Source organism: Mixia osmundae (genome assembly GCF_000708205.1).
Source record: "Mixia osmundae IAM 14324 unplaced genomic scaffold scaffold_13, whole genome shotgun sequence".
In the NCBI taxonomy this organism is placed as follows: Eukaryota; Fungi; Basidiomycota; class Mixiomycetes; order Mixiales; family Mixiaceae; genus Mixia; species Mixia osmundae.
Genome location: NW_014575551.1, coordinates 222,780 through 238,248, shown reverse-complemented (window position 1 = coordinate 238,248; position 15,469 = coordinate 222,780). Strand labels below are relative to the sequence as shown.

The window sequence follows — 15,469 nt, the reverse complement described above, 5'->3', positions numbered from 1 at the left end:
CGCAGACAATGCATGATGGCACTTTCTGTTCCTAGCATAGGCGCCAGTCTTGGAGCTTTGAGGACTTCTATGAGTTCTGAGAGAAGTCGCGTTTCGTCAATTTCGTCGGCAATTCGCTTTTTCTGCTTGCCGGCAGCGTTGATTTGAGCACACATAGCCTCTGCAGAGATGACCTGTCAGTCTCCCTGCTCAAGATCTCATGTATCATTTGCTCATCGTAGACGCAGCTCGCATCTCACAGCTAGCCAGCCAGCTCCGGGGTACAGGCATCAGCAGACATACGAGCAAGAATGCCGACGACGTCGTGATCACTCTCGCTTTCCGGACCCCTCTCTGCAAAGCAAAGAAAGGCGGCTTCGCCAATACTCTCAGCGATGAGCTCCTCTTAGAGCTCTTCAAGGCAGCAAAGGCAAATATTGGCTTTGACCCCGCGCTCGTCGAGGATGTCTGCGTCGGCACCGTTATCACTCCCGGCAGTGCCTACCAAGCTCGTGCCGCATCGCTCGCGGCCGGCTTCCCCAACACGACACCCGTCCAGACGATCAATCGATTCTGTTCGTCCGGCCTGATGGCAATCCAGTCCATCGCCAACGAGATCCGCAACGGCGAAATCGAGATTGGCCTAGCGCTCGGGTTCGAGCATATGACTGCCAATCCTGATCGTGGCGTTACATCGTTCTGCGAGGAGATCATGGCTCATCCCGAAGGAAAGGATTGTATCATGCCCATGGGCTGGACATCAGAGAATGTTGCAAGCGATTTCAGCAATGTCACTCGTGATCGGATGGACGAGTTTGCTGCTCGTTCCTACCAACGAGCTGAAGCAGCACAAAAGTCTGGCAAGTTCAAGCAAGAGATTGTACCCATTCTCGCGTATACGAGTTTGCCGTCAAAAGGCGACAACGGTGCTGCTGCACCTCGTCAGCGCAAGACTGTCTCTGATGACGATGGCATCCGTCCCGGCACGACTGCAGAAGGTCTCAGCAAGGTCAAGTCGGCATTCCCACAATGGGGCAAGGGCGCTACGACGGGCGGTAATGCATCCCAGATTACAGACGGCGGCGCATGCGTCTGCCTCATGACGCGTCGCAAGGCGCAAGAGCTTGGTCTCCAGATCATCGCAAAGCATGTCGCTACTACTACTGTCGGTCTCGCACCCCGTATCATGGGTATCGGACCATCATATGCAATCCCGAAGCTCTTCAGCCAGCTCAACCTCACCGTGTCAGACATCGATCTGTTTGAGGTCAACGAAGCCTTTGCGTCCATGTATGGTCAGTCCGGCCTTCTCTGACAGCGGATGATCATCTCATTCGCTCGAGCGTAGTCTATTGTGTCGATAAGCTCGGCTTGCCCGTCGACAGGACAAATGTCAACGGCGGAGCAATCGCGCTCGGTCACCCTCTTGGTATGCAGATTGAGGGGCATACATTTCCGAGCTGATTGCAGCATATAGGTGCAACGGGAGCTCGACAGGTTGCTACGGGTCTGCACGAGCTACGAAGACGCAAGGGAACCAGTCTTGTCACGTCGATGTGCATTGGCACCGGTCAAGGTGCAGCGGCCCTGTTCATTGCCGAATATTAGTCAAAGCACTCTCCAATGCATGTCTGATAGTCACAACCAGTATACCGATGCGATGGCGGCGGGATGATGAGGTAGTGAAGCGCGCCCGCGGTATTGGGTCGCCTTTGTTCATCTGAACTTTCTTCGAGCAAAGGAGCGCGATGGGTCTGTGGACTGATGCGCCTGAGCGTCCATATGTGAAGAGACTATGATGTGCCTCTATAGGTATAAGACGACTTGCGCTTGTTTCCTCCTCATCAGGCCATCGCACCCAGAGCACCGCACGAGTAGTATACACGATCCCCTTGCAAAGCATACACATCAGTAACAGGCGTATCTCGAGGCTTGTGTGCAGCACACTGTACGTCGCCCCTCTTTCCACTGATGCGCTGGGCTGATAGGCGTCTGTGTAGATGACTTCGCACCCTGCATTTTCTGGCCTAAATATACTCGTTTCGAAGATGATGCAGACCAAGTCAAAGGCTAGTAGCAAGTGCGATGGGAAAGCTGCCGCGAAGGAAGCCCGTTCGCAAGCGATGGACCAGCAGTCAAGAGACGCACTGGATCTGACGCCGCCGCCGTATGCCGTCGACGAGCTTACCGCGAGTTTACGAGAGAAGGATGTTCATATCGACCGGGAATTGACTCGCATGGGCTTCTGATCATCGCGAGTGTATGCAAATGCAAGCAAGAGATAAGACTAGCGGGCTGTAGTGCGTTGTGGAGGCGGGGTGGAATGCAAGTGAGCGGGAAATACGCGCATTTGATTGGTTGCTATGATCGGCATCGGCTACGCGACAGGCCGCCCGGCTGTTGCGAATTCGACGAACACAGCAACATGTCCAAGGCACGCCACTGTTCGCCCATCGCCGTCGCACGCTAACCAACCGAAGCAGACAATCAATCTCAAGGAGGTTGCCGAGCACACGAGCGAGACATCGGCGTGGATCATCGTCGAAAATGGTAGGTCATTCGATGAGCAGCGGCTCGCTGGAGGCTCATGCCACTCTATGCAGGCGTTTATGATGTCACCAAGTTCTTGCAATCACACCCAGGTACGATTCGGTTATGTGCGCGTGCGCATCCAAGCTGACATCGATGCGTTAGGTGGCACAAAGATCTTGTTAAAGGCACGCGCAAATAAAGGCACGGGTAGCTCGAACTGACCTCAATGGAATGCACAGAACTGCGGCAAAGATGCGACCGAGGCGTTCTGGAAGTACCACTCGTGAGAAGACCGCTTCGAGCCGCTCGATGTTGCTGACGCGCTTTCGCAGCAAACGCGTACTCGAGAAGACTGCAGCAAAGATGAAGATCGGCGAAGTCGGTGGCGAGGCTAAGCTATAGACGCACGCATTCGGAAGCTCTGTCGATCTAGATGAGTCATTGTCGACGAGAAACGCCGCGCGCGCACGCATCAGCTTTCGTTTCAACACTTTGTGGCTTGTTGTGTCGACTCGAGATGCATTTACACTTCACAGATCCTACACCTCCGAATCTATTGCAAAGTCGAAGCTGAAGGAGCTCTCTGAGATACTGGAGACCTTGTCGCCAAAGAGCATTGATTTAGGCTCCGTTGTGCTTTTCGATTTCCTTTCGAGCTCCCTGAGCCCGGCGAGGCCGTCTTTGTATAGCGCAGGCTCTGCTGCCGCGAGCGCCTGACAGAAGCGCTCGTACACATCTGCAGGGATCTCGTCGCAATCGCGCGCGTTAAGCGGGTCCGCTGTCTTGTCGAGCTTGAAGCCAGAAATCTGCTCTGGCTTGTGCCTAAGAAAGTGCATGACTTGAGGCAAACATTCGGCAGACACGAAGTTTTGCGTGATCGCTATCGAGTCTTCTAGATTGACGACGATATGCCACCAGCCGGAAGGAACGAAGAAGATTTCGCCAGGCCGACAGATACCTTGCCTGAGCAATCCGCGATGCTTGGGTTCTTTGGCGTGCTCGCCGTATTCTGCAAGCGTCTGCTGATAGTAGTTGATCCACCATTCGGCCAGAGAGAGAGGACACTCGACTTCGCTCCGGTCTGCAGAGACGTGCACGCCCGGCGGCAAGACATGAGGGGGTAGAAGGATCCATGCCTTTGCACCGGCAATGACTGCATTCCACTATCTTGAAGATCAGCACGCGCGCAGTAGAACATACAGCTGCAACTGACTGCACTAGTGGCATTCGGATCCACATGCCACGTTGAGCCGCTTCGCCTCGGTCCGGCGATGAGCCAACGATAGTCGGGGCGCTCATCGCCCAGAACGTAGAAGAGATCATCATCGAATGGCAAAGGGACCGAGTATTCGTCTTGGCAGAGCATCTTTTCGACAAAGTGACTCTCAAAGAGATACAGCGGCGATTCGTCAGCAGGACAATGATCGTGATATGTAAGATATGTTGCCAAATTGGCCAATACAGCCTCTGCTCGAAGCTGACAGTCTGGAAAACGTTGCGCAAGCGTCGTGAGTGAGTTCCAGGATCGAGATCCTTTGTAAGCAGACCAGGTGTCCATCGCGCCGGTCAAAATGAAAGGCTCTTGACCAAGTCCTTCTTTCGTCACTGACGCTACATCCCTGCGAGGCACCAGATCTTGCAAGGAATTTGATCTAACTAGACTATTGGCATCGTACGCCGCCGCTAAGACTGGCGTGTAGAGCACATCTGAGTAGATGCAGGAGAGATCGGGTGCAGCAATGCAGTCGGCAGGCACTCCGTAGTATTGCCAGAGATATGTCGAGCGCCAGGAACCTTGCCAACTTCGCAACAGGCCATTCGTGCGAGTAATGTAAGCGACCTTCCAGAGGGCCTCTATCGATGACCAGGCAAAGAACGCTCGCGAACAAGCTTGTGTCAGCCTCCAAGAGTCTGGATCGAGTTCGCCGAAAATTTGAGATATCAGCTCGTCGGAGAGCAGAGAAAGCGAGCCCAATCCCTCCGTCCGGGCTGAGTTGCCTGTAGAAGCCAGCAGAGCATTACCAGACGGCCTGACACCCCGTCTGACGGGCTCTCCGCGTTTCTGTCTCTTCTGCGAGGGCATGACAAGCCCGCTGCGCGCCGAACAAATGATCAATTCTGCTGCAAAGAAAGTTTGATGGATCTACATTTGACATCTCCATTCCCGATTTTAGCTGGCTGAACGGCGACTCGGCTGGGGTTCCCGCGCGTGAAGAGTCGCCAATGAGCGCGAGTCGAGATCATCTACGCAAAGACCTGTGGCGGCAGGGCTATATAGGTCACTGTTTTCATCTGTTGTGCTCTCGAAGCGGCAGGGTTGCAAGCGTGTTGCAAAGCTCTGGCCCCAGTCGGAGCCGGCTGTCCTCGTGATTGCACGGACAAATAGGAAAGGCGTCCTGGGGGGCCTCTCGACGCCTCACGCCACTGTGTAGAGGCGCTCGTTGCCACCTATGACCGATCAAGAAGAGGGAGAAGTATTGCATCCCAGCACGGCTCAAGAGAGCTCGTCTGCCGCGAGAAGACAATCTTCAGGCGTTCGGCTGCCGCCAATCGCGAGCGTGCTAGCAGATGAGCAAGGTGCTACAATACAGCCGTTACAGAGCTATGGCCTCGATCCACGCGGGCAACACTACTCTGGCGAGAGGTCACCTCTCTCGCTCGAGCATAGACCTCCTAGCTCGCCTCGATCTTTGCAACCGACGGCCGGGAGCTCAAGCGGTCGATTAGATGATTTAGCTTCATATGAAAATGAGCAGCGAATCCTAGACCAACGCCAGCAGCGGCAGCGGCAGCTCGAAGAATTCAACATGCAGGACGTATCGCTACAAGAGACCGCGCATCACGCTCATGGATCAGACTCGCCGTACGAGCACAGGACGCAGGGACTGAGCAGGGCGCAAGCGGACATGTATGCGCAGCGACCTGCCAGTCCCCTCTGGGCCTCGCAGCAGTCTCATCCACACAGCCAAGCGCCGTATCACCTGCCACTGTCACCGTCTGCTGGTATGCCGAGGTATCACAGGCAACAGTCACCGCCAGATGAGACAATCGATCCTCTCTTTGATGCTACTGGCACACAAGCATGGACAGCTCGTCAGATGCCCATGTACTCCCAGGGCTCTTTCGCGGCTCCTCAGGTGTCCTACACTGCCAGTCCTGTACCTCAGTCAGCTTTGATACCTACCGGTCCGCTGCCCTCGCCAAACCACGCGTCGCATGGCCAACAACAACAAAATGCCGGTCCGGCTCACTATCAAGAGGCGCACCAGTTGATGCAGCAACGACAGTCGCTTCAAGCTAGCACATCAGCACATCCTGGTCCGCCACCGCCCACGCGCGAGCTCAGCCTGGAGGAGATGTACAAGGTCGACGAGTATCCGGATGGGAGGATGTACATCTGTCTCATCGATCGATGTAGCGAGCGCTTTGTCACTCAGGAGAATGTCGAGGATCACATCAAGTCGCAACATCTCGAAAAGCGTCCTCATGTCTGTGCAGAAGACGGCTGGTGCGTCGCGCCCTTGCATCACTTGTGTATGCGCGCGCTAAGACGCGTCTGCTCCACAGCTTCTCGTCTTTCGTCCGCTCTCACGACCTTCGCAGGCACAGCAGGATACACACTAAAGTGCGGCCCTTCACGTGCTCTTGGTCAGGCTCCCCAGACTGCGTACTCCCCAATGCTCATTCTTCGTACTTGCAGCGGAAAGGCTTTCTCGCGAGGCGACGCGCTTAATCGACATCGGCGGCGCAACATCTGTATTGGCGGCGTAGGACCGAGCACGACATTGCAGACGCCCCTTGCTCAACAGCAGCAGCAGTCTCTGCAGGTTCAGCCGCAGCCGCCGCCGCCGCCGCCGCACCATCAACAACATCAGCACCATCAGCAGCAGCAGCAGCAGCACCATGAATCTCATCATTCACTAACTCAGCAATCTCACCCTCTCCATGCGGCCACTCCGCCGGAGCAACAATGAGCGCGCGCGAGGTAGAGCTGTCAATCGATTCCAGTGTTGTTCTGCTATACTAAATGACGTGCCGTTTGTGCTGTTCCCCTATGCTCATCTCAGCCCGTCTTGATCGCTTGCTTGCTCGCTCGCGGCCAGCCTCCGCCAAGACCGTTGAGCACGAACATGAAGTATGGCAAGCCTGGTGAGTGATTCAGCACAGATCACGAGTGCTCTCGAAGCAAGACATACGTGAGAGCTTGAGCAGATGGAAGCCAAGGAACCAGATCGTGAGCTCGGCAAAGGTGAAGAACCTGCTTGACGATGAGCACGGGGCAGAATGCCGGTCGATGCAGACGCACTCGAACGAGCCGGCGGGCGCAGTCTCCTTGATCCATCTGATCACATCTACCCACAGCTTCATCGAGGCTATCCCTTCCACGTCAGCACTTTGAGCATTCAGTCTGTATGCTCACGTACCCGGCGAAGGCGCTGTCTCGGGGTGTTTGAGGAACGTCATGAGAATGCGAGCATAGATGCCGATGTGGACATGACCAACCGTCGCGATCGCGTCCTTGTAGGCAGCATTCGTGAGACAGATAGACCAGTCTTCTGTCGAGAAGACCTGCAGATACAGATTCGGTGGAGCGTAGTCGTGCAATTTGTCGCTTTCTTTGGGAAAGAGATCTTTGGGCAGAAAGTCGAGGGAAGGCCGCTCGAAGCCAGTAGCGAGTACAAAGACATCGCCCCTAATCGTCTTGAGATCACCCTCATCGCCCGCCTTTGACTCGCGCGGTCGATAAGAAAATTTGACGCCGTCGCCCATGACATCGATCAAGTCACCTCGAGCGTACGTCACTCGACCTTGTCGAATATGCTCGAGGAAGGAATTGTTGACGATGGGTGTGCCAGCGTATACGCCTTTCTTGTACGGTGAGATGTCTTGTAGATCGCGATAGTGGAAAGTCCTGAGGAGCCATTCAGGTATGAAGCTGAGTGGTGTCTGTCTACCGAGCGGCTGGAGGGCAAGCAACGTGTCGACTACAAAATTACGAGGGATGATCCACTTGTCAGAGCGTGCGAGCACAGTGACGTGTTTTGCATTATTGGCCAGAGCAGTCTCGGCAGCTTCGACACCGCTGGCACCAGAACCGAGTACGATGACACGCTTGCCTTCGAGATCCAGGTCATCCAGTTGTGAGCTATGGGCGACTTTGCCTCTCCATCGCTCGAGATTCTTGACATCAATTCGCTTCGGCGCGCCGCATGTCCCGATAGTAGCAAAGACGGCATCGAACACGGTCGTCTGGTCTCCGTTGATGATCCATCGGGATCGTTCGCCTTTCTTGTCCGAATGGTGCCGCTCGACTTTTGTCACTTTCTCCCAGCGTGTGCAGGCGTCAAGGCCGTACCGCGTCCATACCTTTTCCACCTCGCCGACGACTTCATCGCGGTGTGGGTAGGCTTTCGACCAGATGACGGCCGGAAAGAAACGATAGAGCATCGAGTTGAGTTGTAGCCCACTAGTCTTGTTGACTCTAGCCCACACTCCGCCCGGCGCTTTCGCGGGACTGTCGTCATACAACGTCACCAGGAATCCGTTGCCTATGAGATGGGCTGCAGTAGAGACACCCGATACACCGGCGCCAATGACGGCGACATGTCCGTATGCTGCATTCCTCTGATCTTGTGGTGGCGGCAGTGAGGGAGCAAAGACAAAGGCGATGCAATGTTGAACGAAACGATAGATGAAGGATACGATCTCATTGATGAGACTTGTGATCGTATAGATGACACCCTTTGGGCTCAGACTGAGCCGCGGGTGCTCGAGCTCGACTGCAGTCACATCGGAACCCTCTGAGCGCGGCATATCGGCAGTCGCCGACGGTAAGGTCGCGCGCAAGATGCAAGCACGCACGCGCCCCGCGCCCCACACGAGCAATCACGGCCACCTCGACAAGAGCTTCAAGCAAAAAGGGCACTACTGCATCGATACATGCATCGACCGTAGCACACCGGAAAGAGCAGAGAGCGTCGAGACGCCGTCTCCCTTCCTTCGACCTTGAGCGAGCCTGTAAGTGACTCTGCCCCACTGCGCTCGGCTGTCTACAAACGACGACCGCGACGACCACCCTGTAAGCCGGAGAGTATCGTCAGGATTGTGCACTGCCAACAAACGCAGAGTGCGTACCTTTCTTCGGGTAGAATCGGTGGGAACGGGCGTGACGTCCTCAATGCGGCCAATACGCATGCCGGCACGAGCGAGAGCGCGGAGAGCAGACTGAGCACCTGGTCCGGGCGTCTTGGTGCCAACTCCACCCGTTGCGCGAAGCTGGGTCAGTTGCGTAAGCGTAAAGTAGACGTGAGACGAGGAGAGCCTACCTTGATGTGCAACGCGGTGATGCCAATCTCCTTGCAGCGAGCAGCAGCGTCTGCGGCGGCCAACATGGCAGCGTAGGGTCTAGGAACAGTCAATGTCAGCTCAAAGGCTCAGCTTGAGATCGTCTGTAAACATACGAGGACTCGTCACGATCGGCCTTGACCTTCATGCCGCCCGTGACGCGAGAGATGGTTTCCTTGCCGGACAGATCGGTGATGTGAACAAAGGTATCATTGAACGAGGCAAAGATGTGTGCAACGCCTGTCCGTTGAGGCTGTCAGCAATCTGGCGAGGTGCTCGTCGAGCGTGAACTGACCAAAGACGAGCTCCCCTTCCTTCACCTGAGGGCCGAGAGAGATGTTCTCGACTTCCTTGACGACCTTTGCTTTCGGTGCCATCTTGAGCTGCTGTAGTATGGCGGAAGTCGAGAGCCAGCAGGCAAGTCAAGATTTGCAGTCGACAGATTGAGCGGGCAAGAATTATCGCGAGGCGAGTTGAAGGCGTCAAAGAGCCGACAGGCGAGCGAGAAAAGAACGAGCACAAGTAAGCGGAGGTTAGGCTACAGGGGACACGCTACGAACCTTTCTATCTTGCCTTCAAGTAAACCCTTCCAGCGAATCACGAGCGGCTGACAAAATCTCTCACGCGCTCAAAACTTGTGACGCGATACCTCGGTCTGCAAAATTAGGGACATCTTGTGCCTGCTGTTCCTTCAAGCAATGACTCGTGTGAGACGGAGCAGGACGCATGGCTCGACGAAGAACCAAGCAAAGTATTTGAAAGGACGACGGTCGACAAAGGACATCGATCAGATCCACGAAGACATTGACAATGCGACTTTCGATCCTGATCGTCGTACCCGACTCGATGGAGGCTTCAAACCGAGCCCTGAAGATCTGCCAGGTCAGCAAGAGCTCTGCTGTATCCGTGCGGACAGCGAAGAGGCATTGCAATAGTCTGCGGTAGCTTACATCTGCCAAAATTCGCAGGTGGAGGTGAACACCACTGCTTGCAGTGCGACAGGCACTTTACAACAGACGCCGACCTATCTCATCATACCAAGTCCAAGATACAGTCCGTGCAATGCGCGAACAGGGAGTTTCACAGCTGATGGTGTGAGAGCAGCAAACGTCGCTTGAAACAACTCAAGGAGGAAGCCTACTCCCATGTCGAAGCCGATGCTGGTCGAGGCATTGGCAGGGATAATCGGCAGCGTACAGGTGACGGCAAGCTCGTCGAAGAGACTATGCAATAAATATGCCCTGCTAGCGCACATGGGATCGTAGGCACCTAGAAGCGTCTCGGGCAATACCGCTGCAGCAATGTACCCCGGATTCGCGTCTCGTCAGCCCGGTGACTCTTGTACAAAATCAGCCACATTGCCATGTCTTCTTTGTCTGTTGTACAGCTCTAGGCAGGATTGTCAAACAATGTGCGACGAATAGACTCGGCGACTCGCGATCGATCCCGTCACGGCTGTAATGGCCCAACCTTTGGAATGTCCACGTCAGAATTCGTGGAATCACACCAAATTTGCGCACTTCTTTCTTTCGGGCGTCCTAGCTTGAGCTCTCGGACAAGATCGCAAGCCCCTTCTGCAGAGATGGGTGCTTCGTCTTGATGACTAGATTTTCAATCGAGTCCGGTAACGGAGCAGATCTGGAAATCTTTCCGGGAACTCTTGATGGCAGGATCGCGCTCGCTGGGCTTCGGAAGTGGATTTGCCTCAAGTCGCAAACTTGATGCCACGGCGTAGACATACTTTTGCAGCATTTTTGCTAACGGCTTGCATGTACACAACATCGTCTGACCTGTCTACCAGCTCACGCTGAGCGGCGACTTGCTTGCTTGATAGTACAAATCTCTGAGCACCTCTACTTGGTCGTCCGCCATCACAGGCGAGCCAAGGGACGATGAGCTAGCTTTGCGCGTCCTGAAGAATCTGGATGCAGCTCTGCGCAAGTCGCGTGATCGACTTGTCGCCATCTCTGATCCATCGCCAACCAAATCTGGCGAGCATGCTGATGGTGTCACGACGGACCGCTGGCCGGGTTGAAGTTCCGCTGCGAGCGTCTGTGCCGATCGGATCTGCTGAGCAAGCCTCGCACTGGCTTCTTTGGCCTTTGATGCATGAATATCGATAGAGCGCGATCGTGCAAGTCGTTTGACCGTGAGTGTGCTGCCGGGCGGACTGGAAGAGCTAGCGCGCGGGAGACCAGGCAGCGATGTCTTACGAAGCCGAGTAGCGACAAATGACATGCGCCGGGAAGCTTGCGTTGATAACATGCTCTCGGATTGCACGCGGTGACGAAGCCGAGGTCGTTCTAGGTCGAATGCAACGATGCCACCGTCATCCTTGTCTGCATCCGCTAGCTGATGTCTGATGCACGACATTCGCAACAGCCAAGCACTTGCAGACGGAGTACGTTGAAGCTCTCATCGTCAGATGCAGTCTGTGCGTGCTTCGATCTTCTCCTTCGCGTCAGATCGCAGGCAGATGGAGCGTTCTCTCTTTGCGAGCGATGATCTGAGTACGCTTGCCGACTGTCCAGACAGATACCAGCTCTCGCTCGGCCCACTTGCGCTTTTCGCCTGGCTTTGGCACTGGCGGCGGTGTTTCCTGCCCATCTGGCCCGAGCGGACGGGGCGCGTCTCGAGCAGGCGTAAGCGTATACATGATCTCAAGAGCAGCAAGAGCGCCACCATAAGCACTGGAGATGCCTGTATCGATGAGGATGACCTGACCGGCGCATCGTGATTTGATGCCTTCGAACTGTGGCGTGTGACCCATGATCAGTCGACGGACGCCAAGCGACCGCATCGTCTCCGCCGCACGCGCACACATCTCCGTCTCGTCTTCGTCTAGTGCAAAGCCGCGATACCACAGCGGACCCTTTTCCTCCCACAGAGCGCGCTCTTCGGGCGAAGCATTGCGAGGCAGACTGAGTGGGCTGGCCAAAGGACCGCTGATGCTCTTCTCAAGCAGCGAATGGCCCAGCTTGTTGATCTCGCCCACTGCATTAGGCTTTGCTGCCCATTCTGGATGGATGCCGCCATGGACAAAGCTGGCGGCTACGCCAGCGAATGGATCCAAACGATGCTCTTCTTCCGTCGTCTCCGCATCCGGCGAAGAGAAGAGCGTCTGCTTGTCCGGACCACGCCATATACCCAGTGGTCGTTGTGGGGCATGATCGGAAAGGCGTGCTTTGATCTGCCGCTGACATCGACGCTCTTGTCCATCAATAGGATCAGACAGACAATCTTCGAGTGAGTCGTTCAGATAAGGCGATGCAGCATGACCTTTGAAATCAAGATTGTACTGCACTCTTGCTGTGAAGGTATAATTTGCTGCAGGATCATCCCACGTCAGCGTGACATCCGGCAGGCTGAAGAGGGACTCACCGAGCCAGTTTTGTCCAATCCAGCCGCGCGAGGACATTGCCCGACGACGATTGCGTTCGCCTCCGAATGATTCTATGTCCTCCTTGGTCACATAGCGCCAGTCGCCCATCGCGTTCATCATCCTGACCGCGCATTGCATGAGCTGCTTGTATAGCACTGCGTTTATGAGCATCACTGACTCGTGATTGCCCATGAGCGACACCACCTGGCCGCCTACTTCTGCAGCCTGGGAGCGCAGGGTCTCAAAGAAGTGGTACAGCGCAATCGTATCCTTGCCTCTGCAGCCCGCTGTCAGCCTCATCTGCTGAGTGCAAAGGCGATTGGCTTGCCTGTCGACGATGTCACCGGTCTGGACGAGGATGGTAGACTTGCCGATCCAATGGTTGTGCTCGTTGATGACTTCGATGTTGCGGAGTGTGCGAACGGCGTGATTGAGATCGCCGTGCAAGTCTCCAATGGCCACAATGCGTCGTCTGAAGCCTCGGGGCACGTAAGCCAGATCTTGTGCGCCGAGCTTGCTCCTGCGCCATCTTGCCACGCCTGCTCGTCCGCCGAGAAGCAAAGTCGTGCACGCTAACAGCAGAGCGAATACTCGGGCCAGTCGTAGGATTTTGGACCTGAGCACGGTCGTCTTCATTTGGTCGTTCGTCATCGGCTCATCGCGACGTTCGTCAAAGGACGCGACGGAAGAAAGCGGTGACCCCAATGAAAGGCATGCATGCAAAGCTCTAAGACATGATCGCATTGTCGATGTTTGCCGCGCCAGCCTTATTTGTTCGCGATCCAGCCTTTTACAATGTCAGCGAACGAGACCATGCAGACCGTCTGCCAAATGCCCTGCATCGCCCCTCTACATCAGCAAAGGCACCTTGCCGAGCCGGGCAAGGCAAGACCGACCAATCCGATACGCGGTGTGACACCTCTGTAGAGACCTTTGATGCCCGTCTCAGAGTAGATGTAAGCGAGTGTACTGCAGGCTAATCAGCACAAAATCTGGGCAGCGCGGGCAGGGGAAAAGACAGACTTGAGTACAGTGAGCTTTGCGGGTCTGTTCTTGCCTGGGTTGTTCGCCATAGATTGCATCTCGACTCGCACGACTTCGATGGGTTGATTCCAGCATCCTAGCGCGCCACCGATCGAGGAGGCAAAGACGGTATCGAGCGCAGACAGTTTCTCTCCTGGCGCTTTGCCCCTGGCATCTCTGATCATGGTCTCCGCCTGCACATCATCAGGCAATGAGCGTCAAACTCATGAGACGCTCATGGGCAGTCACGCACGAAGCGAGCAAAGCCCATGCGAGAGCCCCAGTTTGTGCACTGGCGGATGGCGACCGCATTGACGCCCTTGTTGATGCCGCGGATACCCTCTTTCTGCCAGATGTTACCGAAGACTGCGCGCGGGGCGTGAGCACCCGGTAATGGCTATCTACAGTCAACTGACCTTGCCAGGTGGATGGCGGTGTAACGCCTTGTGCGGCTACTTTTGAGCGTGTAATCTCAGCACTGGCAGTGCAAGATGAGCGTAGAGTGCGGCATAGAGTAGACAGGGCACATACGTCTTCATGGTGGTACAGAAGCCGACTGTCGCGTATGCTTGCGCGATACCGCCCGCCATGCCACCGAGGAGACCAGCGGTGCCTTGCGAGACGCCCTTGTCGGTCGCAAAGTTCTCGACCTCTGCCGCTGTGAAGAGCAGTACTGCGCCCTTCGTTGAGGCTTCGATCCATGCCTGTCAGCTCGGTTGAGCACACGTATCAGCAGAAAGACGCGTCTGCTTGCCCATGGGATAAGGCCTTGGTAGACTGTCGTCGCAGCATTCTATCAGCATCGTGAAGCTGTGAATCGACTGGTACCGACATCCTAAAATCTTGCCTCTGGCCCAGACTTTCTGGATGGCGACAGACATCTTGTCGCCTCTGCTCGAGGCCATTTGGGTCTTGACGACTTCGAGCGGCTGGCCTAGTGTCGTTGCTGTCAGGACAGAGTGATCTCAGTCAGATGGTGATACGTGTGAGACCAGCTATGACTGACCTTCGAACATGTTCATGATAGCTCTGTACGTCGTCACGAGTGTCCCAACCCCACAGAGCAAGCCGATAGGTTGAGTCGAGCCAAAGGGGAGCAAAGGGTCGAACGATGACCGTGAGAATGTAGAGCGTAGCGTTGATCGAAGCAGAGAGCAGATGAGAGGACGACGTTGTTATCAGCTGGGGTGCTCAAAGAGCTCAGCAAAGAGTCAACTTGCCCTACACCAATGTTGGACCAATTGACGGGCGCTCGCTCGCCTGGCGCTCGCTTGGCTGTTGCACCGACTGCCATACTGCTCTGGCTTTGCTGTGACGGTGCTCAACAAGCAAGAGAAAACTGCCTTGGAGCGTGAAGCCTGGCCAACGAAGCGAACAGGTGCACACGCGCGCCAGTCGTCGCGAGATGTCAACCCAACCGGGGCCGATAGACAGATTGGCCGACGTTCCGCTCGTCTTTCTCCTCAGTCCGACCTCAGTCACATAGACAGTGGCTCACGCAGAAGTCTGTGATGCAGTACGCCAGAGCACGAGAGCTCATCGACGCCTTGCACCGCGAGGATCCTGCGGGCGAGGAGCTCGCGTACGCCGATAGCGTCGAGCGATGGGTCAAGCAGCTCTATCCTGAAGCAGATGATGTACTTCTTCTCGCTGCACGGTGTCAGCATCTCCAGCGGTGGTCGCTTCCCCGCACGAGCTTCCCCGATGGCAAAGCGGGCTATCTGTCATGGCGTACGCGCTCTCTTTCCTCGCAAGCTGTCATTGTGCTCATGCGTGACAGACAGGTCGGAGATTGTACGTTGTACAAGCAGACAAGGCGGCAGAGCTCCTCAGGCAAGCCGGCCTGCAAGACGAAGAGATTGCTGCTGTCCGACAATGGGTGTCTAAGAGCGACCTCCGTAAAGGCAATCCTGGCACACAGGCGCTCGAGGATGGGGCAGTCCTGACCTTCTTCACGAACCAACTCGAAGTCGAGAAGCTCACCGATCATGACAAGCTCGACAGATCCAAGCTGGTCGATATCGTGCGAAAGACATGGGGTAAAGTGAGCCCTAAAGGACAGGAGGCGATAAGGAATCTAGACTTGGACGAGACGCTCAAAGGCCTAGTGAACGAAGCGCTGGCTGCATAGCGAAGACTCTATCTGCATGCAAATGACGACACGATTCTGTTTTGTTGTACACACAAGCAACAAGCACGCGCGAGAGG

The 15,469-nt window shown here is 55.5% G+C and overlaps 11 protein-coding genes across 11 annotated transcripts; 5 read left to right on the top strand and 6 right to left on the bottom strand.

Annotated features, from left to right (window-relative positions):
• The first annotated feature begins 63 nt into the window (after window positions 1-63).
• Window positions 64-1,965, top strand: L969DRAFT_247829 (uncharacterized protein). The gene is made up of 4 exons (XM_014709788.1): window positions 64-175; window positions 228-1,274; window positions 1,328-1,408; window positions 1,457-1,965. The coding sequence occupies exons 1-4, from the start codon at window positions 169-171 to the stop codon at window positions 1,585-1,587; spliced, it is 1,266 nt and encodes a 421-aa protein (XP_014565274.1). The 5' UTR covers window positions 64-168; the 3' UTR covers window positions 1,588-1,965.
• Window positions 1,966-2,027: 62 nt separating this feature from the next.
• On the top strand, window positions 2,028-2,913 carry L969DRAFT_20101 (uncharacterized protein; the record flags this gene model as incomplete). Its single annotated transcript, XM_014709673.1, has 6 exons — window positions 2,028-2,189; window positions 2,463-2,529; window positions 2,583-2,621; window positions 2,674-2,718; window positions 2,764-2,794; window positions 2,844-2,913. The coding sequence occupies 6 exons, from the start codon at window positions 2,028-2,030 to the stop codon at window positions 2,911-2,913; spliced, it is 414 nt and encodes a 137-aa protein (XP_014565159.1).
• Window positions 2,914-3,050: 137 nt separating this feature from the next.
• Window positions 3,051-4,594, bottom strand: L969DRAFT_54545 (uncharacterized protein; the record flags this gene model as incomplete). Its single annotated transcript, XM_014709787.1, has 2 exons — window positions 3,051-3,674; window positions 3,725-4,594. 2 exons carry the CDS (start codon window positions 4,592-4,594, stop codon window positions 3,051-3,053), a joined length of 1,494 nt encoding a protein of 497 aa, XP_014565273.1.
• Window positions 4,595-4,961: 367 nt separating this feature from the next.
• L969DRAFT_97107 (uncharacterized protein) lies at window positions 4,962-6,485 on the top strand (the record flags this gene model as incomplete). The annotated part of the gene is made up of 3 exons (XM_014709786.1): window positions 4,962-6,019; window positions 6,079-6,159; window positions 6,212-6,485. 3 exons carry the CDS (start codon window positions 4,962-4,964, stop codon window positions 6,483-6,485), a joined length of 1,413 nt encoding a protein of 470 aa, XP_014565272.1.
• Window positions 6,273-8,353, bottom strand: L969DRAFT_67256 (uncharacterized protein). Its single transcript, XM_014709785.1, has 4 exons — window positions 6,936-8,353; window positions 6,818-6,884; window positions 6,708-6,769; window positions 6,273-6,657 (listed from the first exon to the last, which is right to left on the bottom strand). The coding sequence occupies exons 1-4, from the start codon at window positions 8,323-8,325 to the stop codon at window positions 6,575-6,577; spliced, it is 1,602 nt and encodes a 533-aa protein (XP_014565271.1). The 5' UTR covers window positions 8,326-8,353; the 3' UTR covers window positions 6,273-6,574.
• An 83-nt stretch (window positions 8,354-8,436) lies between these two features.
• On the bottom strand, window positions 8,437-9,233 carry L969DRAFT_97105 (uncharacterized protein; the record flags this gene model as incomplete). Its single annotated transcript, XM_014709784.1, has 4 exons — window positions 8,437-8,787; window positions 8,838-8,916; window positions 8,973-9,096; window positions 9,152-9,233. 4 exons carry the CDS (start codon window positions 9,231-9,233, stop codon window positions 8,437-8,439), a joined length of 636 nt encoding a protein of 211 aa, XP_014565270.1.
• Window positions 9,234-9,513: 280 nt separating this feature from the next.
• On the top strand, window positions 9,514-10,314 carry L969DRAFT_90685 (uncharacterized protein). The gene is made up of 3 exons (XM_014709783.1): window positions 9,514-9,738; window positions 9,825-9,909; window positions 9,961-10,314. Exons 1-3 carry the CDS (start codon window positions 9,555-9,557, stop codon window positions 10,088-10,090), a joined length of 399 nt encoding a protein of 132 aa, XP_014565269.1. The 5' UTR covers window positions 9,514-9,554; the 3' UTR covers window positions 10,091-10,314.
• Window positions 10,315-10,394: 80 nt separating this feature from the next.
• On the bottom strand, window positions 10,395-11,229 carry L969DRAFT_97103 (uncharacterized protein; the record flags this gene model as incomplete). Its single annotated transcript, XM_014709782.1, has 2 exons — window positions 10,395-10,613; window positions 10,663-11,229. 2 exons carry the CDS (start codon window positions 11,227-11,229, stop codon window positions 10,395-10,397), a joined length of 786 nt encoding a protein of 261 aa, XP_014565268.1.
• Window positions 11,230-11,317: 88 nt separating this feature from the next.
• L969DRAFT_97102 (uncharacterized protein) lies at window positions 11,318-12,874 on the bottom strand (the record flags this gene model as incomplete). Its single annotated transcript, XM_014709781.1, has 4 exons — window positions 11,318-12,183; window positions 12,238-12,359; window positions 12,417-12,515; window positions 12,567-12,874. 4 exons carry the CDS (start codon window positions 12,872-12,874, stop codon window positions 11,318-11,320), a joined length of 1,395 nt encoding a protein of 464 aa, XP_014565267.1.
• A 131-nt stretch (window positions 12,875-13,005) lies between these two features.
• Window positions 13,006-14,555, bottom strand: L969DRAFT_97101 (uncharacterized protein; the record flags this gene model as incomplete). Its single annotated transcript, XM_014709780.1, has 10 exons — window positions 13,006-13,074; window positions 13,135-13,207; window positions 13,262-13,455; window positions 13,515-13,627; window positions 13,678-13,739; window positions 13,793-13,965; window positions 14,016-14,038; window positions 14,094-14,207; window positions 14,268-14,290; window positions 14,482-14,555. 10 exons carry the CDS (start codon window positions 14,553-14,555, stop codon window positions 13,006-13,008), a joined length of 918 nt encoding a protein of 305 aa, XP_014565266.1.
• A 217-nt stretch (window positions 14,556-14,772) lies between these two features.
• L969DRAFT_54659 (uncharacterized protein) lies at window positions 14,773-15,392 on the top strand (the record flags this gene model as incomplete). The annotated part of the gene is made up of 2 exons (XM_014709779.1): window positions 14,773-14,992; window positions 15,046-15,392. The coding sequence occupies 2 exons, from the start codon at window positions 14,773-14,775 to the stop codon at window positions 15,390-15,392; spliced, it is 567 nt and encodes a 188-aa protein (XP_014565265.1).
• Between the last annotated feature and the right edge of the window lie 77 nt (window positions 15,393-15,469).

What these genes read in the sequence shown, in the direction of transcription:
- L969DRAFT_247829 (XM_014709788.1), top strand. An exon ending in AGCCTTTGCGTCCATGTATG is followed by an intron (nt 1,275 to 1,327) that starts GTCAGTCCGGCC and finishes GCTCGAGCGTAG; the next exon opens with TCTATTGTGTCGATAAGCTC. An exon ending in CGCGCTCGGTCACCCTCTTG is followed by an intron (nt 1,409 to 1,456) that starts GTATGCAGATTG and finishes TGCAGCATATAG; the next exon opens with GTGCAACGGGAGCTCGACAG.
- L969DRAFT_67256 (XM_014709785.1), bottom strand. Translation starts at nt 8,325, where the DNA reads ATGCCGCGCTCAGAGGGTTCCGATGTGACTGCAGTCGAGCTCGAGCAC. An exon ending in CGAGACAGCGCCTTCGCCGG is followed by an intron (nt 6,885 to 6,935) that starts GTACGTGAGCAT and finishes TGGAAGGGATAG; the next exon opens with CCTCGATGAAGCTGTGGGTA. An exon ending in GCGCCCGCCGGCTCGTTCGA is followed by an intron (nt 6,770 to 6,817) that starts GTGCGTCTGCAT and finishes ATCGTCAAGCAG; the next exon opens with GTTCTTCACCTTTGCCGAGC.
- L969DRAFT_90685 (XM_014709783.1), top strand. Translation starts at nt 9,555, where the DNA reads ATGACTCGTGTGAGACGGAGCAGGACGCATGGCTCGACGAAGAACCAA. An exon ending in GAGCCCTGAAGATCTGCCAG is followed by an intron (nt 9,739 to 9,824) that starts GTCAGCAAGAGC and finishes CAAAATTCGCAG; the next exon opens with GTGGAGGTGAACACCACTGC. An exon ending in CATACCAAGTCCAAGATACA is followed by an intron (nt 9,910 to 9,960) that starts GTCCGTGCAATG and finishes GTGTGAGAGCAG; the next exon opens with CAAACGTCGCTTGAAACAAC.